The sequence below is a fragment of the Rhinoraja longicauda genome, chromosome 13, assembly GCF_053455715.1.
Source record: "Rhinoraja longicauda isolate Sanriku21f chromosome 13, sRhiLon1.1, whole genome shotgun sequence".
NCBI lineage: Eukaryota > Metazoa > Chordata > Chondrichthyes > Rajiformes > Arhynchobatidae > Rhinoraja > Rhinoraja longicauda.
This window is the reverse complement of record NC_135965.1, coordinates 28,175,475-28,201,532: the sequence shown is the minus strand read 5'-3', so window position 1 is coordinate 28,201,532 and position 26,058 is coordinate 28,175,475. Positions and strand designations below refer to the sequence as shown.

At 43.0% G+C, this 26,058-nt stretch overlaps 1 protein-coding gene across 1 annotated transcript; it reads right to left on the bottom strand.

Annotated features, from left to right (window-relative positions):
* Nucleotides 1-14,014: 14,014 nt before the first annotated feature.
* On the bottom strand, nucleotides 14,015-16,544 carry sox14 (SRY-box transcription factor 14). Its single transcript, XM_078410661.1, has one exon. The coding sequence runs from the start codon at nucleotides 15,693-15,695 to the stop codon at nucleotides 14,976-14,978; it is 720 nt and encodes a 239-aa protein (XP_078266787.1). The 5' UTR covers nucleotides 15,696-16,544; the 3' UTR covers nucleotides 14,015-14,975.
* Nucleotides 16,545-26,058: the final 9,514 nt, after the last annotated feature.

Genomic DNA, 26,058 nt, shown 5'->3' with positions numbered 1-26,058 from the left:
ACAGAAATTGCTGTTTGGATCATAGCACAAGAACACCCATATAGTTTAACAAGTCTATGGCAGTGTTTTTGATGGGCAAATCAATTCCTCACTTCTCTGAATGAGGAGCTAAGATGTGTAGGAATGATCCAGATTAAAAGGCCATTTGCAGTACTCCTCCTGCTGAACTAATTCCTGCATCTTTCCCTTTCTCATTCAACTTCTCCACATTCCTCATCCCAGTTACTGCATCTTCTAGATCAGTTGCCGGCAGAGGCCATGATTGGTGGCACACCTGCCTGAAATACCAATGATTTCCAGCATCGTCAGGTCAGGCAGCATCTCTGGTGAAAAGGAATAGGTGACATGTCAGGCTTTGACCCAAAACGTCACCTATTCCTTTTCTCCAGAGATGCTGCATGACCTGCTGAGTTACTCCAGCATTTTGTGTCTATCTTTGGTGCAAACCAGCATCTTTAGTTCCTTACTACAGATTTCCAGCATCATATACCTCCTGCACCTATTTTCTATATTGTTTGGCTGTGTCACCTGCATGGATGGACTTTGGAGCTTCCAGTACAGGGATTAATTTCAGAACTGTGGCTGTTTTGCCAAATGCAAGAATGCAACTTAAACATGTGAGATATATCTACTCCGTTTCCCAAAATGTTTCCAAACTATTTCATCAGCTGCAAGAATCTCTTTAATTTTGTACAATGTTTGAAGAGCTGGAGCCAAAAGTTCAAAGCGTTATTCTGCTAATGAATAAGTGCATCTGTGTGTGTGTCTGTGCATGTATGTGTCAGAGTATGACCACGGGTGTCTTTCTGCTCTGACTACACAGTCATTGCCTTGATTTATTTATTTGGAACTTCATAAAACATATCAAACTATGAAAGAATCCCTTCTTATTCTGTTTAGATAATTCACTTGTAAATTACACTCTGAAGGAAGCAAAGAGCCTAATTATCTCGCCCCTGCTTTGTGCGCATTTGTAAGCCATGGAAAGAGAGATACAAAATTACATTGTCATCTTTCAATCTAATTTAAATTCCTTTCTGAATTTGGAATGGATGAGTAGCATCTCTGAGTGATGCAGATATGAGATGGAACAAAAGAGATGGAGAGAATAGAGCTAGCTCTTCCTTACCATTGATTCCTGTCCTCAACCTCCTATCAAGATCCCTCTGAAACTCCACATGAGCCAGTTGCTGGACTGTGAACATCGGTTAAAGTCCATTAGTAGCCTCCACACCCCCAGCCCCTCTCCCCCGCAAGCTTCCTGCTGGCCACGTGCTGCAGCCTGCCAATTTTGAGCAGGAAGTTGACTATTGGTATGTAACAAATACTAGGGATTAAACGCTTTAAGAAAACTTACACCAGTGAATGCACTCCATTTGATAGATTCCACAGATAGTGTTGTATTACATGACAACATGAATATAATCAATGCAGCCTGTACGCCGGAACCAATTGCTGACCAGAGATGCTATTAAACATCTATGAAAGCCGAGTGGTTTTGGGGCACCTATCTTGAGGGAATGTTTGGTTCCCCAAACACATGAAGAAGAATGCATTTTTAACTTATGATAGTGACCAATTATTCATTAAAAATGTTTTGGCGTAACCACTGACACCCAAATTCATAGAAAGGTTCGTTAATTTGTAGACCTTGAGAGAATAATTAGCTTGGCATGAGAGGCATTGTTGACTGGATCCTTTGTTGGAATTCTATCCTTTAATTGCACTCCTGCTATGCTCCATTTATTCATTTTATTTAATCTTTCTTTCTGTGGATGTTATGATGTATATCACCCTTGTTAGTGGATTGTGGAGCTGCCGGATATGAGTTATACTATCAACTATGCAGTCAGGGATTGCATCCATGAATATAGATACTCTAATGATCTGCAATTACCATTCTGGATTGAAGCAGCCTCCGTGGAGTTGCCATCTCTTCATGATCTACATGTAGATCATGTGCAGGAAGAGGGATTGGTTGTTGGGCATCACATTTAGCTCAGGCATCTTGGGCCACAGGGGCCGTTCTACATCAACACTTTGGAAGAGAAGACCAAATATAATTGTCCCCAGTACAAAACTGGATGCGATTGGAAATAGGGAGGAGGATACAAGGATGTTTCAAGGAGAGACGGACAATTTGAACGATAGGGTAAGAACATGACAGATGGGATAGGGTGCAGAAAAATATGAAGTAATTTTTTATATGCCTGCACTTTGGTGCACAAATCAAAAAACAGAATATTTTTAAATTATGACAGACTGAGTAATGGTGCTGTTCAAAGGGTTGTAAGTGTCCTTGTACACGTCACTAAAGGCCAGTGTGTAAATATGGCATAAGTAAGAAAGCAAATATATGTTGACCTTTATTGTGATATGATTTTGGTAGAGAGAAGAACAGCACAGTGGCACAGTAATAGAGCAGCTGCCTCAGAAACCTATCGTCATCAATGTGTGGAGAGAATCACAAACTTCAAATTCATGGGCATGCATAGCCCTGAAGATCTGTCCTGGATCTAGTACATTGACGTAATCATAAAGAAAGCCCATCAATGCCTCTACTTCCTGAGAAGATTGAGGAGATTTGGTATATTGACGAGTACTCTCATGGACTTCTACAGGTGGACAGTAGAGAGCGTATTGACCTGCCTGTTTCAGCAACTCGAATGCCCAGAAATGAAAATAATTGCAAAAGTGGTGAACAGCATCACCACTGTTCACCACAGCATCACCCAGTTCATCACAGCATCACCACTGTTCACCACAGCATCACCACTGTTCACCACAGCATCACCACTGTTCACCACAGCATCACCCAGTTCATCACCGGTACTGATCTGCCCACCATCAAAGTGATCTACAGAAGGTGCAGACTCCAAAAGGGAGCCAGCATCATCAGAGACCCATATCATACTGGTCACGCTCTCATTTCATTCGTGCCATTGGGAAGAAGTTAGAGGAACCTGAAAATTGAAACGTCCAGGTTCAGGAGCAGCTTCTTCCCAACAACCATCAGGCTATTAAACTCTCAGAACTCCAACTAAACATCTGAATTACAAACTGCCTATATTACACTAGGGGATTTTATTGCTTATTATTTATTTCATATTTCATATTTCAGATACAGCGCGGAAACAGGCCTTTTCGGCCCACCAAGTCCGCGCCGCCCAGCGATCCCCGCACATTAACACTATCCTACACACACTAGGGACAATTTTTACATTTACCCAGTCAAATTAACCTACATACCTGTACGTCTTTGGAGTGTGGGAGGAAACCGAAGATCTCGGAGAAAACCCACGCAGGCCACGGGAAGAACATACAAACTCCTTACAGTACAGCACCCGTAGTCAGGATCGAACCTGAGTCTCCGGCGCTGCATTCGCTGTAAAGTAGCAACTCTACCGTTGCGCCACCGTGCCACCGTGCCGCTGTGCCGCCCATAGTAGGCACATTATTGTGTCTACTATGTTTACATGTCTGTTGTGCTGCTGCAAGCAAGAATGTCATTGTTCTGTTTCTAGGCGTATGACAATAAAACACTTTTGACTCTTGACTCTTGACCCAGGTTCAATCCTGACCTCCGCTGCTCCTCTGTGTGGAGTTTGTATGTTCACCATGTGACCACACAGGTTTCTTCCAGGTCCTCCAATATCCTCCTACAATCTCAAAGACGTGGAGATTAGTTGGTTAATTGGCCACTCTAAATCGCCCCTTGTGTGTAGATGGGCGGTAGAATCTGATGGAATGTGAGGAATCTGATGGGAATGTGAGGCAAATAAATTGTGATTATTGTACAATTCGTGTAAACGGGTGTAGATTGAAGTGCTATATGCATGCTGTATTACTGTACATGATGTCTTATTGCAGTATATTGGGCTTATAACCATGCTTTGTGTTGCCCCTCCTCTTTACTAACTTACTTCTCTACCCCACTACAATTAGTCTGAAGAAAGGTCTTGGCCCAAAACATTACCTATTCATGTTCTCCAGCGATGCTGCCTGACCCACTGAGTTAGTCCAGCACTTTGTGTCTTCTTTAGTTTTAAGTTTGTAGGAGGTCCAAGACTTGTGAGGATAAAGAATTACTTGAGAGGCAGAGTCATACAAAAGTGAAATAGGCCCTTCAGCCCAGCATGTCTGTGGCAAACATCAATAATCTATCTAAACCTACCCTACTTACCAGCATATGGCTTGGTGATTCAAGTTCTCGTCAGACGTAAATATTATGAGAATACTTGCTTCTAGCACCTTCACAGGCCAAGCATTCCAGATGGCAACCATCCTCTGGGTGAATAAAATTCTTCCTCAGATTCCTTTTAAAAATTCTTACTTCTCATCATAAACCTATGCCCTCTGATCTTAGATTCCTCCAACATGCAAAAATGTTTCGCATCCTCCCTATCTACAACTCTCATAATTTTGTACATCTCCATCAGTCTCTTCCTCTTCAAAATTAACAGACCAAGCCTTTAGTACCTCCACTGCAAAAAGTAAAGACACGTTGTTCTAATTCTTCCCTTGTATGAAAACCTCATTATCTTAGGGGTCAATCTAAGGTTCGTGAGACTGATTATTGAAAAGGCAGAGGTGAACTATAAAGAAGGATAGGCCTCAGAGAGATGCCACTATGAATAAGACATGACTTCAGTGAAATATGTAAGATTCTACATGCAATTGGAATATTTCCCAGTGGGAAGAGTCTAGAAACATGGCACATGATGGCAGCATAAGGGGTTGACCATTAGGAACACAGATGAGGAGAAATTTAATTTCTTGAAGTGTGTTTAATTTTGCAAATTCTTCAACCCAAAGTTCGCCAAACAATTAAGTACATTCAAGGCTGTGGTAGATTTTTGGTCTGAATGTGAAACAAGCATCTGGCAGCAATGTATTGAGGCCAAAAGATCAGTATGCATGAAGTTATTGGATAATGAGGCAGGCTCAAGATTCCTTGTGACCTAATCTTGGTCATATTCCTTGTGCTCAGGGAGGGATTATGTTGGGTGTCCAACAATGGAAGTTGAAGAGTTGTAGGGAGTTAGGAAAATTATGATCTTCCCTGTCTAGAAACAAGAATGAAATTTCATTCAAGGTGATTAGGAGATTGACCCTGGAGATTTTTTCCTCTGGAACCTCCTCATGATTAACAGTGAAGACAACAATTTTTGAGTGGATATTTGCCATCATTGCTTTGGAGAGTAAACTGAAAGTGTGAGAGTAATTGAAGTGGTAAGACTTTATGGAAGTTTAAGCTGAAATCTCTGAAAGTCAAGAGGGAGAAAAATATTGTTGGAACTACTGTCATTGTACAGACTCAGTGGTGGATATAAACGGAATATTTCAACAGATGCTGAGGTCATAAGGATAGCAGCTATTGCTCTACAACTACCTTTGGTTCACACTGGAATATGATCAGATGTGTTCCACCCATTCTCGAGATTATTCTCTTCTTCAGATCCCCTCTAAATCCCTTACTTCTCATCATAAACCTACGTCCTCATACATTGATCCCAAACAATGAGCACTCCTAATCAGCTGTAAAAACATCAGACCCAAGCCAAATTCTATAGCTAATCATTTAAAGGATAGAAACAGAGAAACATTGAAAATAGGTGCAGGAGGAGGCCATTTGGCTCTTCGAGCCAGCACCGCCATTCAATAAGATCATGGCTGATCATCAAAAATCAGTACCTCATTCCTGCTTTTTCCCTATATCCCTTGATTCTGTTAGCCTTAAGTGCTAAATCTAACTCTCTCTTGAAAACATCCAGTAAATTAGCCTCCACTGCCTTCTGTGGCAGAGAATTCCAAAGATTCACAACTCTCTGGATGAAAAAGTATTTCCTCATCTCAGTCCTAAATGGCCTACCTCTTATTCTTAAGCTGTGACCCCTGGTTCTGGACTCCCCCAACATCGGGAACATTTTTCCTGCATCTAGCCTCTCCAAACCTTTAAGAATTTTATATTCCTATGAGATCTTCTCTCATCCTTCTAAATTACAGTGAATACAAGCCCAGTTGACCCATTCTTTCATCATTTGTCAGTCCGGCCATCCTGGGAATTAACCTGGTGAACCTATGCTGCACTCCCTCAATAGCAATCCTGGGAATTAACCTGGTGAACCTATGCTGCACTCCCTCAATAGCAATAATGTCCTTTCTCAAATTAGGAGACCAAAACTGCACTCAATACTCCAGGTGTGGTCTCACCAGGGCCCTGTACAACTGCATTAGGACCTCCTTCCTCCTAAACTTAAATCCTCTTGCAATGAAGGCCAACATGCCATTAGCTTTCTGCACTGCCTGTTGTACCCGCTGATGATTTGGAGTGAGTGAACGTTTCTCCGTGTCAAACCCAAAGGATATTTAATGTAGTCACAGGGGCCTTTCTGCTGCAATATGTGAGGTCAGTATTCAATCTCAGTGAGACAGCCACAATCAAGCACTTACATGGACATATGATATGATGATTAATTTAGATTGAAACCTGAATATTTTAAGATAACTATGGATGGATACATGGGAGGTAAAATTGGAATTTGATTCTGTTTAAAATTCAAATTCCCATCCAAAGAAGCAGACACATCTTTGCATTATTATGCATAGAGACGGTCAATTTTCATATCACCTGGTAATGAAATCGGATAATACATCAATACCTGGTACTGTGCACACCACTGTCATACTGGGTCCTATGGCATTCAAATTCTATCTGTTTCTGAATAGTCTTCCAGTCGAGTCGCCCACCAAGACCTCTAACCTCCTCCATATCTGACCACTTCCACATTCCCAGTCTTCCTCCTGCACCATTGCCAGAGACCCGTTTACCTGCGTCAGTTCTGGGATGCTCCCTCACCCTCCAGAGCCTCTCTACCTTTCTCCTACTTCTAATCTAACTTCCAGTCAGTCTCTTGATCCCTATCTGGCTCCGTGTGACGGAAACCTTACAACCTTAAAAATTGCTGTGTGAATTTTCAAGCGCCCTTTTGAACTCTGTGAAACAGTACAGTTGGATCGCATTGTTCAGCCACATTCTCTCCGTCGTGCCGCTATTACTGTGCCAGCACCGTCGGCCGAAATGTAATTAACTATACGAGAGCACATCTTCCTACCATTCGCTTTCCTTTGAAGAGATTTGTGTTCTATCTCACCTGCACCACCGAGTTTCGCCTTCTGAAATGAGTTGAACTCTTTCTTACGTCGAAAATGCCTGCGTGAAAACAATACTTTCGTCCACCTTGTAAACAATATAAAGTTCAACATTCACCTTTGGAAAGAGGGGGGGGGGGGGGGGGGGAAGAATCGTTCTTTGATTGGCGGGTCCGACAAATTCCCGAGTGAAATCGCGGAATCAGTCAACGACCAAGAGAATGTTCAAAACGACTATTTTTATGTATACCATTTCTAAATGTAATCAGGAACCAGGTATGGAAGGAGATGGGAGAGCAGAGCTGCAATGGTCTGGCGTCGGATTGACGGATGGCTAGATGGATGAATATAAATGAACTGGCGTGATTAGAGGGGGGGAAATATTGTTTTTTTCCTTTTATTCGGTGGATCAGTTGGATTTTTGTTATGTGTAATTCTCTTATATCAAGACAGGCAGGGAATAAACCTTCATGTAAATCATTTCGTCAGCTGGAACCCTATTAAAATCCCGAGTTTTATTCTCGCTCCCTCTGACTTCCCATTTTCTTATCTATTCATTCACCCTTTACATTTCTGAAATTAGAAAAAAAAATCACCATCCCCTCCTAACCAAGAGCTTCCACACTCGCACCTACCCCAGCGCCGGATTTGAAAGGGGATTGGGGGGCGGGAGCTGGCATCCCGCTCTCCTTAAAAAAAAAAGCAAACAGATCCAATTACAGATAATGCCCCTGGAAAAAAAATAACGTTGGACTGATGCCTGTTTGACATTAACAGGAAGACCGAATGAAACAACAAAAATCACAACTTTAGATTGTCTTCTTCACACCTAACCTGGTTGATTCATAATCTTTAAATTGGTGCTTTTGTGCTTGCAACATCAGAACGGGTTTCAAATAAAAATCATTGGTTGAAGACACGGGAAATGTCACCCCAGGTCTCATCTCTGTACACTGTCTCGCAGTGTGAGTCTGGTGCCAGTGATAGGAGGCAGCGTGCTCTCTCGGCCCCCCTCTGCATCTCGGTTTAGTTTGCAATGACAGCGGAGAGTTAGCGTGCTTTTGGAAAGGCACAAAAACGCGGACACTTCCAATGTCAGGCGTCCCATTAAAAGGCGCCTGTCTTTTTCAATGGGAACCGCGACCCGCCGCCCCCCCCCCCCCCCCCCCCCACCACCACCACCACCCCACCCCCCTCTTCCCCATCCTGAACCAGGATTCTGCAACTCTCCGGCACTTTAAAAATAGCTGAATCTCATCCTTGAATTAATAATCGCGATCGTTTTTTTCTTTAAATCGTTTCATTTGCTGCAAAATTACACGTGAAAATTAGCAATGAAATGTTATTTGGGGATGGGGTTGGGGAGAGCGAGAGGGGCGAGGGCAGGGTTGAAAGTGGTTGGAAAATCTCCCGAGGCGCCAATCCATGTCGCTATACTTCTTTTTTTTAAAAAACTTTTATCGCTAAATTAAGCATATAAATTACATTAAAGCACCCGACTGTCGTATTAAATTAAATAAAATAAAGGCCAATTATCCGCTCCTTTTATGTGACGCAGAGCTGCAGCCCCGTTTGAAAGGAGTCCGGGAGAGATAAGGAAGATTGAATTGAGCGTATGATCCCCTGACTTTTTGTTCAGAAAATATAAAAATGCCGAGACGTAGTTAAAGGAAGATCTATAGGCTCACTGCGATTCCAATGTGCAATTTCCCTTGTGACATAACAGCTCTCTCGATATGCAAAAGGCAGATTTATTAATGAACATCGCCCGCATTTGGCAATTTAAAACAAACATAAAATATTAGAACTGCTCCTTGCAGGAAGGGTGGAGGAGGGGAGGGGAGGGGGGGGGGGGTGTCAGACCGTCTGTGTGGAGTTTGATACTGTGAACAAGCTTATACAACACATCTGTATTCTGCAGGAATTATAGATAAACCCACAGACATATTCTGATGTAAAACCTAGGTGCTCTCTGATTAACCAATTGAATGCCGCACGTCTCCGAACCCCCCCCCCCAGCCAAGTTGCGAACACTTCCCAAAATAATATTCTCATCAATCTCAAAGAAACACTCGGGAAATTGAAAAGAAGCGTGAAAACGAACCACTGAGGCCCACCACAAACCCCGCCGATGGGGGTAACACTCAGCGGGTCAGGCAGCATCTGTGGAGAGAGAAACAGAGTTAGTGCTTCTTCTGATCGACGACCTGAGAAGAGCATTTGTAGTTTTGTTTTGCTCTTCAAATCCTTTACCTGCACGGCCGAAAATACCACGAGGAAAATACTGATCTTTTATTTTGCCAAACCTTTTCAGTGTCGGGAAATTGCACGCGGGCTCACTTGGATACATACCCATCCCACCGCAAACAACTGATCGCAAATACATACAGCAAGTCATTCATTGCCTGTCTCTCGCTGGGTTTTGTTTGTTCAATAGATCGGACTACAAAAGGTCAGAAATAAATGTAGACTCAAAATTGCAATATATTTGTCTGCCAGTGAAACCGCTGTTGATATCTCAACTGCACGAGGCTGCACTAGGCTATTGCTGGGTGTGAGTGTGCTTCTCCTGTTGGCATTAGACGCACACTAAACAAACTCATTGTGCAGATGGTATATATTTACCCAACACCATAATTTACGTAAGGAATATTATAGTCCATGTGTTACAACATAACTATAAATGTCATCTTTAATTCATTTTTGCAAAAAGGGAGAAATAGTCTGTAACGGGGAGGAGAGTGCAATATTATTCTAATATCATTCTAATATTCCGGAGATGAATTTGCATGCTTTCAGATTAACACTAAAATAAGTCCACATACAGTTCCATCGAGTATCACCATAAATTACAGAACCAAGATAAGGACCTCGAGAATGTAATAAGGCACAAGATGCTGGTTTTATATTGAATTGCACCTTGGGCGATAGTGCAGAATACAGAGGGGAAAAAAACTTCTTCGAGCATATGTTCTTGGCAGATAAGTAAACAATCTGGATGCGAAATGTAAATTTTAATTAGGAAGTAATACCATTACACCTCAGTGTGCTAATCCTGTACCCACCACCGTGACACAACACAACCCCATAAAATGAGAGAGAGCGAAATCCAGCCTCACGCCACCTTTCCCCACAAGCCAATTGTTTTCATATTTTACCTCTTTGAGTTAATGTCGTGTTACATCGTCGGTAATTATTAATTCAGCGACTCCCTCTTATTAGACGCTGCGCCGGAAAAAAAAATGTTTCATGTTATCCTTTAACTGGAGTCATTTGATATGCCTAAGGTATTCACACATATTACTTGTAATTATTCCGAAGCATTTGCATCTGAGAGGGCCATTTAACGTTTTCTCTCCCGATTGATCTTTTCAATACTTTGAAATTCTAATAGGCATCACGGACCCCGGCAAAACCTTTGTAAGAAATGATTTGATCGCACAAATCATTTACAAGATGTTGACTCTGATTTTTCAACATCAATGAGAAAACGAAAATAAAAATAGGAGTCACTTCCCAAACTGCAATTCTCCCTCTGGGTGAGAAGACTGGATGGAGTGATCATCAATATGAAGAAAGGGAGAAGGAGATGAGAAATTAAACGGTGGAGCGGGCAGAGTAACATGCGTGAATGGGGAAAGTAAAGTAAAATGGGGGAGACTGGGGTTTTATGTGTTTGTTTACGTTTTTTGGTGAGTAACAAACTGAAAATCGCCAACGTTTGATTGCCAAGTGTGTGTTGAGTGTGAGCATAAATAAATGTTTTAGTGTATTTGGGATGACAACTTTTGGCAGTGGCACTCACCGCAGTGGGAGCCAGTCCTATCACCCAATGAGCAGAGCGTGGACGCATTGGCAGCCTCGACCCTCGCCACCCCGGCGAACTGCTGTTCCCCCAACCATCTCCCTTGATAAGCAAGGTAGCACTCAAACGATTTGCAGGCGACGTTAAGTACCACGGCGCCATTCAAAAAGAGCATTTGTTTAAAATATGCATAAGTCACAATTCATATTGGCAACTTTACAGCTCCCTCCGCTCCAGGAATAGAGTATCAATTTGAAAACGAAACGATTGACCAAAATAGTTCACGTCAAAATTAGAATTTGGGAAATTAATTTTGATTAAACTCGACTCCTTGTTAGAACGCCAGTCACTTCAAGATGTGAAACTTCTTTGCAATTTTAATCAGAAAATATTTGAAAATCTATCATATTCAATTTTTTTGTAGTTATCTTTTGGAATTTCTCCCCACCTTTTTTTTGTGAAGAATTTCAGGTGTTTGTCATGCAGTGTTTAAAACACTACCCCCTGTCCCTGAAATATCCTGGCCGGGTTTTTTTTCGTTGCCTGATCATGTTGCTAATCCGGGTTGCTTCACCTGTACCACGCAGCAGTCAACCTAGAGTTCCCTGGTCCCTGTTTATTTCCCTGTGTGAATAACAGCAAGTGAGACGGGGACGAGCCGGTGTGCCCGCTGATTTTCAGCACGGGTGAAGAGGTTGGGAAGAGACTCCTCTGAAACATAAATACTAGTTGGGCTGACGGACAGTTTCGATGCCGTTACGTCCCTTGCCTCCTTGAATAGGAGCCAACTATTCCAACTTGGCGCAGGTACGGACATCTCCTTCTCACTCCTAACATGGCGCCTTTAATTCCTATCCAGCGTTTCTCTTAGCATTTTTCTTATGATTTGCTTCACTTCCTTCTTAATCCTATGCGTATTAAGTTTCCAGTCTTGCCCCTTCCCAATGGCCATTTCCCATGGCCCGCATTGCCTGGGTACGGCGCCGAGGCACTAACAATGCCGAGTGACGACCCTACCATTGTAATCTGAAACCCCACGCTAAGTGTTTGGAAATACGAGCACTAAGGTGTGCTATTTGTACCTGTCTGCTTAATGATTTTATTTACGTGTTAAAAAATTCAGAAGGTTTGCACCGAGCTTTCTGGGTGAACTAGTTTAACAGGACCTACCAGCCCTCCGGGGTTACGGGACTCGACAAGTGACATCAGACTTCAGTTCATTCAGGTTGCAGTCGATTAGTTTAGCAAAACAGTTTTTTTTCTTGTTAAAGTGTGAATGAACTGATCTGATGCGATTAATCGCGAGTTAAACAATCTGTTAAAAGTGGCCTCTGTGTGACAGGACTTAATTCCAGTACCTTTGGTTAGGCACAGAGGGTCAACTAAACCATGATTCACAACGTTTTGGTGTTTACTTAAATAACCACTCTTGATTTACGTAAGTTTAACATTTAAAAACGACACGGCCACTGCATATCTGGATCAGACGAATGACTCTGACGCTTGGACCCGGAAACCGATCTCAAGAAAAATGAGGAAGAAATATATATATAATTAAACCATGCAAATCGTTAAAGGGGTGTTAAAGAAATATCTGCTTTGCTGATGGTGTTATTTAGTTGTTAACCCAAGAAGACGGGCGAGTGTGTCCCATAAGATATTCACTGAGACCCAAAAAGCTGGAGTAACTCAGCGGGTCAAGCAGCATCTCTGGAGAGAAGGAATGGGCGATGTTTCGGGTCGAGACCCTTTTCAGAGAGATTGCTTTTAAAACAAGGATGAAGCCATCGCGACCCCCGCGTTGGTTTATAGAGGCTAAACGGGCTAAACATCATTTAAAATAAAACAAACTCGACAACCTCAATCCCTGACTTCAAAGCCGGGCGCGCAAAACCGACATTCGACACTGAGTGCGATGCTATTTTTTTGTTGTGGAGTGTTTGCTTTCATGTTAACAAGGACTTCCCTGGCTCCATCATTTGAACGGCCCATTCTGTGGATATTTTGAGCCCGTGTCCTAATGGTCCTATGTGGACCACCACGCTTAGCACTGACTCGTTCGTGCCAGTTGTTTTCTGTTGTCCCAACACGCACGCCACAAGAACACTTTAGGGACTCAGACATAATACAATCATCTCCATTGACATCCACAGCAACCAGATGGGCAATTGCATTCTCTTCTGGAATAAGCAATGAATGCAGTCCCATCATTAACTGTTTGTATTTATGGGGCGACTCGTTGCCTTCTGCACAATTTGACACCGCCCTATTTAAATCCTTTAATCTTAACCCCCATCTCAGGTTGTTGGTGAGTGAAGTCCCATTTTAGGATATGTTAAGAAAATGCAACAGAGTGAGTGAAAGTCCCTAAAGTTAGGAATGTGTAAAACAATCAGAGTGCGCGGGTTTGTTCCAAACGCGATACCGACTCAGCGAATCTCTTCAGTACAAACGACATCTAAAGCATCAACACGAATAATGGTTAAAATAGCAGTGCCATTAAGTGCGGACTGACATTCGTTTGACTTTAAACATCAGTGGGTGCGATTTAAATTAGTTTAAGAGTTCATTACCTGAAATCTTTAACTAATGTGTGCCATACGCTTTAACCTGGCCTGACATTTCTTCGGAAGTAAGCGGTCTAGGTTGCTTTGCGGTAGCCGGCGTGCACGACTCGGAGCTTCTCCACTTCATTAGGGTGTAGAGTGTAGATTAGTCGCTCTTTGCTTTTCTCTTTAGAACAGCCGAACAAGAATAGTCAACGTCAAGCAAACAAAAAGCAAACCATTTGGAATGGTACTATTAATAAGAATGTCTATTTCCCCCCCATTTAGCTTCAAGAACTCTCACACTGAGTTAAAACATGTCTAAGTTAACGATAAAAGTTTAAAAATATACATTTCACGCGTTCAGGGCGCGACGATATTGCATTTCTCACCTCCACCAACGCCATTGACACGGTTTAGCCACTTATGAGATTATACTGTGAAATATTTATTGCGACTTCACACGCGGGTCGATTCCAGATTCCAACAAACATACTATATTCTGCATATATTAACTTTTGTAGACAGCTTGTCTTTATTTAAAACATTGTCTGTGTTCAACAACTGAACAGAGTTACGAGGTAAAATCCTTCTGGATACAGTTCGTATGGGAGACATACCCTTTTTTTAAACATATTTGAATTGGCATTTTAAAAAACCCCAACGTTATTGACTTCACGTCTGAAGTTCGGTCTGAATTTAAAACCGTGACCAGTTCCAATGGACGATCAGAAATAACAAGTGAGGACCATCTTTAATATCAGGCAGTCAGTGCACTTTTACTCTGTCGGTCTTCGTTAGGTTATACACAACCCCTCACTTATAGTTAATTGTCAAAGTTATCTCGCAATCCCGAACGAAATTGCCAAGTCGTCTAGTTATGATGGCAACGCTTTAATACAAGTCTCGTTTCCGATGTGCAAAGGAAATTTGAGAACTTAAAATAATTCAGTTCCGAAACAAAATGACCACGTGGTATTATAGACCAATATACATGATAATAAATAAAACTGAGAATCTGCCAAGCATTTTAAGTGGCAGCGTTTCAAACAAAACATCTACAATTACACAGCCAGTTATCCGCCGTCCGTAGCGCACCCAAATCATGCCACAGACAGTCTCCGTCACAAAGTTCCCTTCTTTTAGAGTCTGTGGTCAGACTAGGGACAGAGTTTCGATTTCTCGAGCCTTTTACTGTACATGCAATGTAAATTTTAACATCAGCGACAGTCTTTTAAATTTTATATATATACTTCTCTCCCTGTTTTACATTGCAAGGTGCTCGTGCCGGCGTCGGGAGAGATTGATTCTGCTTTCTTTCTGCTTCTTCCAATACTGTTCCGGTGGATTCGTTCCAGGCCTCAAGAGTCTGGACAACTGAAGATGACAGTCTTTTTTAGTTGCTGTTGGTCGTGTTGTACATGCATTGCCGAATTTCAAGTTCACAAGTCGTTTGCTCGGAGCTCTTTCGCCTACATGGCGGCGGCATGTGCCGAGGCATAAGGGTCTATCCCGCCTTTGGTCATTCCCGGGAAAAGTATGTAAGCAACTGGCGGCTGTAAACTGGAGGCGGACCAGGCTGTACAGTTACAGGGGATCACATAGCCAGGGTTGGTGGGCGACGGGTGAGTGTGCGTATGCTGGCTTGGGCAACTCAAACTGCCGAATGCTCCGCTTTGATAGCCCAGAGTGGACGCGTAGGGCAGGGTGGCGGCGAGGGAGTGGGGCAACTCGGTCATCTTCTGGATGGCGCTGGAGCCGAACTGGCTGGGGTCAAGCAACGAGTAAGGCGCCGACGTAGGCGGGAGGAAAGCCCTGGCTTTCTCAGATGCACTCAGGAGAGAGTCGGCGGCAGACATCGAGAGTCCCGCGGCCTTCAAGTGATCAACGTCCCCGAGGTAAGGCAAAGGAAAGACATACCTATCCTTCTTCAGCAGGTTCTTGGGCTTGCGCCGAGGACGGTACTTGTAATCTGGGTGCTCTTTCATATGCTGCGCTCTTAATCTCTTGGCTTCGTCAATGTACGGTCTCTTCTCAGCCTCTGACAGCAGTTTCCACTCAGCGCCAAGCCTTTTACTGATCTCGGAGTTGTGCATTTTAGGATTGTCTTGGGCCATCTTCCTCCTCTGACCCCTCGACCAGACCATGAAAGCGTTCATCGGCCTCTTGATGTGGTCTGCGGGCTTGGACATCCTGGCTCACGGGAGGGCGAGCAGAGCGGATCGACTTTTGGAGAGGAGCGCCACCGAGATGAAACAACTCACCTCTCTCTGAAGCAACACACGCACACACGCACACGCACAGAAATCGTCCCTTTAACAAATCATTGCTGCCCGCGGTCGATAAACAAGTTCTTTTCCGTAACAGGAGAAACTTTTTTTTTTTGAAAAACAAAACTGAATCAACTCGGCAAAAGATTGCAAAGACCTGAGTTCTTCAGCTAAGTTGCTCCGGTGGTCGTTTGAGCGGGTGGTATTGTTTTGCAAATATATTCTTTCTTTCTCGCGTTGCTCTTTTTTTCTCTCTCTCTCTCTCTCTCTCTCTCTCTCTGTCTCTCACACACTTCCTCCTTTTTTTTTCTCCTTCCTCCCCTCGGAGGTCTCCGGCCAGCTAGAGCACCTGGACAGTAAATGAAGCGGAAATCTGGTGATTTCAAGTCAAAGAGCGGCGGAGTTCAAAGCTGAGGACGCGTTTGTGCAGTGATCCCGAGTCCGCACGCGAAGTGACATAATCACTGGGCGTTCACCAAACTCCCCGGGCGTCCAATCAAGACGGAGAAAGGGGGAATAATACCTTCGGACGGAGAAAAAAAGGAAGAAAAGATGCGAACTATTGTCCAAAAAGAAGAAGACGATTAATGAGTGAATAATTCGCCCCTCCATTACTTTAAACACACGCACATACAAACACACACACACACACACACACACACACACACACACTTCCCAGAGCATGTAAGCCGTTGTTTTTTTAAAAAATTAATGCAGCACCTGGAAATATGAGATAGATTAAAATATGTATGCATCGCTGGCTTTCCTCTTTGAGCAAGTCAACGGATGAAAGTTGCATTATGGACAAGCAACGCTGCTTTTTTTCTGCCTGTCTTTGGGCCGTGTTATATAAGATGCACCTTGCAGTCTGAATCAGACTTCCATTCCATTATGTAATCGCTCTTTGCGCACTTGTCATTTCCAATCGCCGACCCCAAGGTTATAATGTAACAACTCGATTATAACAATCCTTATTGTAAACGCCACTTTGGGCATTCTAAAACACAATTCTGTTTCGGCAATTAGAGCGCTCGTGAGAGTCATATGCACCAAAATGTGTGTTTGACTTATGCGTTTTTAAATGGTCAATATTGCAAAAAGTGATCAAATGAAGATCAATACAAGGCAAAAACTGAACGTCCAAGAACAGTTCTCTTTCCCCGGGACATTGCTACAAACACACACCTGCATCCGCCGACTGGACGTACCGATTCCTGCTCCTTAAGTTGCTAAAAGAAAAATAAACTAGTATTTGGAAAGTCTAATCCTGAAATCTTCTAGCTGCCTCAGATACCGACCGGGGGGGGGACGGGACGACGACGACAAAGGACCCTCCCATCTTTAACGTTGTCTTGTTAGAGAGCGAGCGGGAGAGAAAGCGCTTGCAAATCCAAATTCAATCAGCTATCATGCACCATTTAATAAATAATTGCCTGGGAAATGCGTAGCTGCCCTCGGGGGGGTGTTTCTGAAATGGAAACAATTGTCCGTGCTTCCCCGAGAGACCCGTGTGTGCCGGGCTTGGTGACTCCTGCACCTGTCGACTGCCTTTCTGGTTCCTTCGCAGCCTGGGGAATCACATTGGGACTACCTCACCGCTGCTAAATCCGAAGGTGCCGACCCTGGATTATGTTACCATTCTATCCCTTAAGTCTTGTAATTATTTCCATTCTCTTTGATAATTTTAATCCTTCTACCCCACCGCGACAATTTCCTCGCCCTACAACTATCCTTTCTTTTCCGTTAATAATTTGACCCTCTCTCCTCCTGTCACTCCTTTAATGTTTTTTTCTCTCTCTCCACTTTGCGACCATTTTCAACCTACGAGCATTTATCTCCTTATGCGATCTGTTTGCACAAAGGACCCGTCCACCGAGAGAGCAAATTCACTATATTTTTCAGCAGCAAACGCGAGCCTCGGCCGAAATAAATATAGAGCCTAACACAAGGAATTTTGATAACTTTATAATCCCTTTGCACACCCTCCGCCTTCTCTCTCACACACAGCGTGTGTTCAGAACAGTTGTCTAGGCAAACATTAAGGAAACAGGCCCTTCGGCCCACCATACCGGCTATCAAACACCCAATTACACTGATCAGAATATTGTTGAGACAATTAATAAAACAAAATAGGAAATGCTGGGAATCCTCTGCAAGTCGCCCAGCGTCTGTAGAGAAAGAAACAGGACCCGCGTTTCAGATCAGTGACCTTGTATCAAATAATTGAATACTCAAACGGTTTCTCCATCTTCCTGCACCCGTCTGCTAATATTTATTAGAATGCAAGGTTAAGCGGAACCAGACCAAATGGAATAAAAATAATCAAAGCTGAGTTGTCCTTTCAGCATAAAGTGTACAACGTTGGGCATGGAACCGCTCAGAAGATATTGGTAATGTTTTGCAGTGTGATTCCTCGCCGTTGCTCGAGGTTCCCACGTTGCCAGGACATTAGTGTCTGCTATTTTGAAAGAAAACAACCCATTTTCGTTAAATGATCATGCCCTTCGCAGAAAGGCGCAAAGCCCCCTAAATAAACCGCGAGTGATTTCCGCGCACACATTGATTTTTGGGGTATGGGGATGGTGGGTGAACGGCATGCGGTCTGTGTTACTGGGAATATTCCTAAATTGCCCCTTTCCCCCATCAAACGGTTGGCGCTCTGTTTGGGATTAAAGGGGCGCACCGTTTGAAAGGTTAGATCGAGATTGCTTATGGGTTAGATCAGATACCATCTCCACAATGCAATCACTGGGATTTGTCCACTCAGTATTCACACCGCCGGAGCTCGCGCCTGCCACATGGATTTCTTCTGGTTTATTCGTTTTATTAATATCATTGAAGAGAGTTCATTATCAGTCACGCCAGTCAGCGGCGTGAATATCGATCGATTATGAAAATACAGCAAACTTTGGTTTAGATGGATTCCCTCTATACGGCTCAAAAGGTGTTTTATTAAACGGTATCTCCACCAACTTTAGTTCACGTTTCAGATATTTATCGGCATCACTGTCGCACATTTTAGATCATTTTTATTTTCGCCACTCTCAGTGCAATTCAGTTAGATCCTTTCAACTAAACCATTCACAACACACACACACATGATATGAAGCCAGGAGGGATGGAATCCGGCGATCAACAACACGCCGCCTGACTAAAATAAAGTCATATCAAACTGTTTTAAAACCGTCATCTGAAAGATTAGACTTGATTTTTTTAGGCGAAATTCTGTCAGTGCGCCTCAGTTTTGGAATCGTTTCGACATACTCAGGGTAGTTCAGAGCAAGCGCAGTGCGCTGGCGATTTTGTTTCGAGTGATATAAGTATCTGAAGGCAACAGTTGTGTGTGTGTGTGTGTGTGTGTGTGTGTGTGTGTGTGTGTGAGTGTGTGTGTGTGTGTGTGTGTGTGTGTGTGTGTGTGTGTGTGTGAGTGTGTGTGTGAGTGTGTGTGAGTGTGTGTGTGTGAGTGTGTATTAGAGAGTGAGAGAGGGCCGAGAGAGAGAATGATATAACACTCGATAGGGTTTAGTGATGTCTTGCCTCTACCAACGTACACAGGTTAATGTCTCCGCTTCTTCCTCAGCGCTACCCGCTCTACACAGTTTTGTTCAAATAGAATACTGATTTACACACAATGGGTAACCAACAAAACAATCTGGTTTGACTCTTCTTTCTCTTTGAAAATTAGACTAAACAAACGGTCGGAGCAAACTGAGAAGGGCGAGTTTCCAAATATTGTCAGTGGGATCCTAGTTATATTCACCCAGAACGCACTTTCTCGTCACTGACTGGCTTCGGGGCTTTCTACCGACTTTTCTATTTTTCAAAATGTTGGTGTCTTAAAATTACAATGCAATTAAAGAGAGATGTAAAATGAACAACAACAAAAAAAACCTGGTCCCGTTCACTGCTGGCTTCTGTGGGGCGTTGCGAAATGTGCCCCACATACCAGTTATCGCCTCACAACAGTCAAATGTTGTCAATCAGAAGTTAGCGAAATGTCAGAGCAAATCAATTTATTTCACCTCATGTTTTATTAAAACGTTATTTGCCAATGATTTGTACTTTACATTTTAATATTCCATTTCCATCTCAGCCTGCGTGTATTTTTTTTCCATTTCGTATAAGATGTGATTCTGTATTTTTTTTCAACTGTTATATATCAGTTAGCAGCTAACTAGAGATTTCAATGTATTACATACGAAACGAGTCCCTCTACCTGAAGGCAATCCCAATCTGACCTTCCCCGCCGAGAATTGCTTTCCTATCATTATGTATTTATTAATTTCTTTACAGCAGTTTTCAAATAAGAATAAATATTTAAACTTCGCAAAAATAGCACTAAAACGATGCATTTCTTGTGTGCACTTTAAACGTCTAATCGTTTACTGAGCAGCAGAATCCCCCAGCCTATTCCAATGGCATTTTTATCTAATGCTATATTTCGAGCAGCAAGTAGCACTCTATAAACGCCACTTAACTCTCGACAGTCCTGTCAAGGGAGGCTAAAGAAACTTGAAATTATATAGCGCCTTCTCGGTCCATGTCAGAATTTAAGTTTGCGGAATTAAAATGGAATCACGCTTTTTTAATCATTTTATTCAATTGGGCTACAGGTCCGTCTTTACACACGTAGAGTGTCATCAAGGATGGAGTCCGCCCATCGTCAGTGCAGTGATCCTTTCTGGCCCCTAGACACGGCTAGGTCTGAAGAAAGGTCTCGACCCGAAAAGTGACCTATCCTTTTCTCCAGGGATGCTGCCTGGGCCGCTGAGTTACTCCAGCATTTTGTGTCTGTCTTCGGTGTAAACCAGCATCTGCAGTTCCTTCCTACACATTTGGTCTGGAAATGGTATCCTCCATTGGCGGGAACGAGGGAAACACGGACGATTCTGGATCACATGAGTTTTTTGAATCAGCCTTGCTTGGGGTGGGATGTGGCGCTGGGCGGGGGTGTAGAATGATCTGACAGCAACATGGTTGATTTCATCGTTTTTCGTTCATCCGATTATTCGGCACTATGGTGATATTAAATGATGCCTGTAAACAAAACAAAAACTTAGGAGTGAGACGGACAACTTTTATTTTCCAGGTACTGAACCAAAGAGCAACAAGCAGAAACAGATTATTGGAAGAGGCGGGTTAAAGGCTTCAAAGCATAATTAGAAGGATTTTAGGAATGACCAAGATAAAGAGAGGATGCACTGTTGTGATAGAACTTCGCAGAACATTATTTAAACAATTATTTCAAAAGAATCTGTTTCTGCACCCTCAACTGATTCTATTTAAATGTTTCTGAATCCTTGCCATCGTCCGAATATTGGGGAATCCAGTAGAGTCTCCCACCATGTTATTCCCCCGAAGAATAACGAGATAACCAAGCCAGTCAACATCTCTGTGGTATTGGCTGGGCAGGTTGCCACCTTCTCTTCCTCAAATACAGTTGTATCTTTTTTTTTCCAAAGCTATAACACACCAACGCACTTCTATGTACAAATATTTCATGTCCCGAAACTAAAAGACCAATTATCCTCTGCAGTTCTTTTGGCAATGATTTTTAATTTGTACTCCGAGTTATTGATGATCAATCCCTCATCACCAAATGCTCTTTCATGACCACCTGATGTTTCAGGGATGTCTGCTTTGTGGTCCATGGAGCAGATGTAGCCACAGTCCATAAGCCAGACCAGTGTTTGACATTTTTATTTTCAGCCATGTGTTCAAATCCATCTCTGACTCAATCACCTCAGCTGACATTGCTGTGGCATTGAAGGATGCCACTCGGCCAAGGTGTTTGATGTCACATAAGATCGTAATTTTCCAACTGCCATCTCAGATGCATGTGGGACATATCACCACACCATCATACGTTATGGTGTCTTCTCCAATTAAGATCCATCAACACTAATCACAAACATTTTTTCTTTCTGCTCATACATTCACCAAATGAGGACATTTCTGAAAATAGCGGCGTGTGTTGTCCATTCTATGTCCCCCTGGCCTGAAGAGCCAGTTATGAGTCAACCACATTGGTATTTTAACATCATGTTTTCATCAGGCCTGCTAACGATGATCAGTTTCCATTCTTGAAGGACACCAGTGAACCAATTGGTGTTGTTTCAGCAATCCAGTTGTTTCATGAATTAAATATTTTGAAACTATTTTTAATTCCAGATTTATTTAATTTCAATGTGACCATTCAAGTTTGTGTCTCTCTGTCAGTGGTCCAGATGCTTAGCTGCTAACCCAACATTTTAAACACTACACTACCATATCCAGTACCATAACTCATCTGGGTGGGGCATTTCAGTAACCCCACCTTGATCCACAGCCAATACCATGGAGATATTGTCTGATCAGCAGCATCACCACTGTCTGAGTTGCCAAGTCCCGAAGAACATATTAAAAAGTAAAAAACTTTCAAGATGGTATACATTTGCCACATGTGAGGAAAGCAGAAAGAATGTTGGGAGCAAAACTATACATGCCGAACAATGAGATGGTAAACTTCAGCACAAGATCACATAAATGCGGAAGTGCAGAAATAAAACACAACGACAATGTAAGTAATAGCACAACTAACTGATCAGATTAAAGCTCTGTAATCACATCCAGCTAAGAGGGGTGAATAGATAATTAGAGGAGGAAATTCTACAAGCATCCTCTTAATAGTAGAAACAAAGAACTGCAGATGCTGGTTTGTACAAAAGATAGACACAAAGTGCTGGAGTAACTGAGTGGGTCAGGCAGCATCTCTGGAGAAAATGGATAGGTGACGTTTTGGGTTGGGAAGGGTCCCGACCTGAAACATCACTTATCCAGAGATGCTGCCTGACCCGCCCAGTTACTCCGGCAATTTATATTCATCTCTTCTCAATAGTGGTGGGTTGGAATGTGCGAGTGTGGGAGACAAGGCTGAACCATTTGCAACTATGTTCAGCCAGAACAAATGCACCTTGGCTTCCTGCAGGGTTCCTCACCATCACAGTATCTAGTCACTAGCCAATTCAATTCACTCCAAGTGAAGTCAAGGGCCAGCTGAGAGCACTGGATACTGCTAAAGGCTATTGAACCAGACAACATCCCAGCTTTAGACATGAAGGTACACTCCAGAACCAGCTTTACTTCCAGCTAAAATTAAATTGCTGGAAAATATCAGCAGATCTGTGGAGGTAAGTGGTTGGTTGAGACTCTATATCAGGAGACACCTAAGTATTGACTCTCGCCACCACTAATGGTTTGACCTGCTAAATTCTTTCAGCAGTTTATTTTTCTTTCACGCATATGCAGTCTCTTGGGTTTCCTTACCTTCAGCCACGGCATTGCAGTGTTGGCATCTAAGCAACAAAAATCAGGACAATGAAGACACAAGAGACTGCAGATCTTGAATCTGGAGCAAAAAAAACAAAGTACGAAGGAATTTCACAGGTGAGACTGTAGGGGGTAATGCACAGACAACGTTTTGGGTTGGACCTTGTTCAGGCTAATAGAGGAATGGGGAGAAACCTTGTGGAGAGATGGGGGTGGGGCAATGATGGATACAGATGAGGAGGGATGATTGGAGGAATGGGCGGAGATAGTGACAAGGTCTGGAGGTGAAAAAGAGACAAAAGGATGTCAGCTAAAGAAGGAACAGGAGAAATGAAATGTAAAGCCGAGGGAGGCTGATGTTGTAATGGGGAGAAGGCTTGGAGAGAGGTGGGTGGGGGACAAAGTTGAATGAGGGTTAATGGTGGAGGGACGAGGAGTGGAAAAATGGGTGGGGGGGGGCAGGAAAATAGCAGATTCAGAGTAGGTAGAATTGGAGATGATTAGAAGGAGGAGAGGAAAGGAACAAGGTGATGGGGGTGGTTGGTGAAAACAGAAGAAATCCAATTGGACTAATTATTCTTGATCATTAGCAAAGTATTGGAAGTTTTCATTAATAATGCTCTCAGGTAGCACTTACTCACCAATAAGCTGCTCAGCAATTTTCAGGGTTTTTTTTTGTCTGGGCACTCAGTTCCTGACCTTGGTCTGGATGTTGACCAAAGAAGTGAGTTCCAGTGGTGAGGTGAAGGCAAAGCAACATTTGATCGATTGGTGCAACAGAAAAAAGATCAGGAATAAAATGCTAAAAGAGCTAAATGCAAGACAATTATCACAAATTACCAGAGGAAGAAAAGGTCAAACGATGGAGCTTGAATTAAACACTCACAAAATTCTGATAATCTAAAGCTGTTAAGGCCAGAAGGCAATATTGCTCAAACTACATCGTGAACACTGCATTTCCAATGTCAGGAATCAGCAGTATTTTCTTTTGATATTATTGCAGGAAATGTCTGGAGAATACTGAAAATCATGTGAACATAATGGCAAGATCTTGCACTTAAATTTCTCCCAAGGAATTGGCTTACTAATTAAACACTCCCCTGCCCCTCTTTCTTCTGTCTCTGGCCTTTATCCAGGCTGGCCAGGCTGAAATATGCTGTGGCATCTGTCCCTGCAGCAGCTGTGACATTTGTGATGAGGTAGGCCTGTTCCTTCGGCAGATGTGATAGTCTGTCCTTCGCATGATGCCAGGTCCGGGTCAGGATGGTAGGTCTGTCCTTTCTACAGTGTCAGACCTGGGTCAAAATATGGGGTCTGTACTCCCCACGGTGTTGGACCTCTCAGAATGTGACTTCTCTCAGCGGTATCAGACGTGGATCGGGATGTAAGGTCTGTCCTCTCTATGGTGCCAGACCAGAGACAGGACGGTGGGTCTATGCCCCCGACTGCATCAGATCTGGGTCAAGATGATGGGTCAATTCTCCCCATGGTGTCAGACCCGGGTCAGTATGTGAGCAATCATCAGGGAGTCATCAATAAGGGTCCCACTTCCCTCTTTATGATGGAAGGAAAGCCATTGAAGCAGCTGGAGATGTTTGCACCTAGAACACTACTTCAAGGAACACCTGCAGTGATGTCCTTGAGCTGGGATGATTGACCTCTGACAACCACAACCGCCTCACACTAACAAGGGGAACCACAGTTATATCTGTCCTGACATGTACATGCTCTCCAATGTACAGATGCTGAAACGTAGTCAAAAGCGGAAAATGCTGAAAACACAGCAGCTTGGACAGCATCAGTAGAGAGAGGCAAGGAGCTCATGTATCAGGTTGGTGACATTTTGTCTTCAATCTGTGATTAACTCTGTCTCTCTTTTACAGACGCTGCTTGACTTGATGACTGTTTTCAAAAATTCCTCTTTTTGTTAAAAAAATGTCCAGAATATTAGAATTCCATAAAATGGATCCTCATGCTGTTGCAGGTAGAAGCTTGCTCCTAGATGTGGGATTTTTTTCCCTGTAAATAAGAACCTGCATCAAGATGTGTGAATCATCCTTTCAACTGGGTCAGGTCATGGATAATGCATTGTCAGTCTCTTTCTCCTACCTTGACCAATGCATGGGGCAAGACAGTGATGAGGCATTGACTGTAGGTGGCGCCACAGGTGAACTTGATCTTTCTCAACCTTCCATTCATTCGTACAAGAACACATTCCAGTAGGGGTCACTGTATATTGATTGGCAATCTGGATAAATCTCCTTCCCAGGCAAAAGGCATTTTGAAGAGCATCGTAATTCAGGCTTACATGTAACACTTCTCACTAAAAGTCACTTAATTTAAATCATGAGTTAATTCTAACAATTTTAGCATTACATTTTGCTTCTGATGTTTAATGCATCACGGATTTAGATAATTCAAAAATCTAGGAGAGGCAAACAGACTTCCACTGTTAAAAAGCGGATTATTCTGCAGAATATTATAAAGACCATGGGTGTTAGTGTTCATCCAGGGAGTGTTGTGGAGAGTATCATAAACTGTATTGTGGAGCCTGAATTAACCAGATTATTATGGTCAATATAAATCAGTTCAGTTTAGTTATTGTCACGTGTACCCAGGTACAGTGAAAAGCTTTTGTTGCGTGCTAACCAGTCAGCAGAAAGACAAAACATGCTTGCAATCGATCCATTTACAGTATATCGATACATGATAAGGGAATAATGTTTAGTGCAAGGTAAAGCCAGCAAAATCTGATCAGGGATAGTTCGAGGGTCATCAAAGAGGTAGATAGAGGTTCAGCACTGCTCTCTGGTTGTGGTAGGATAATTCCGTTGATTGATAACAGCTGGGAAGAAACTGTTCCTGAATCTGGTGGTGTCCATTTTCACACTTCTACAGCTTTTGCCTGATGGGAGAGGGGAGACGAGGGATTGGCCAGGGTGCAACTCTTCCTTGATTATGCTGCTGGCCTTGCCGA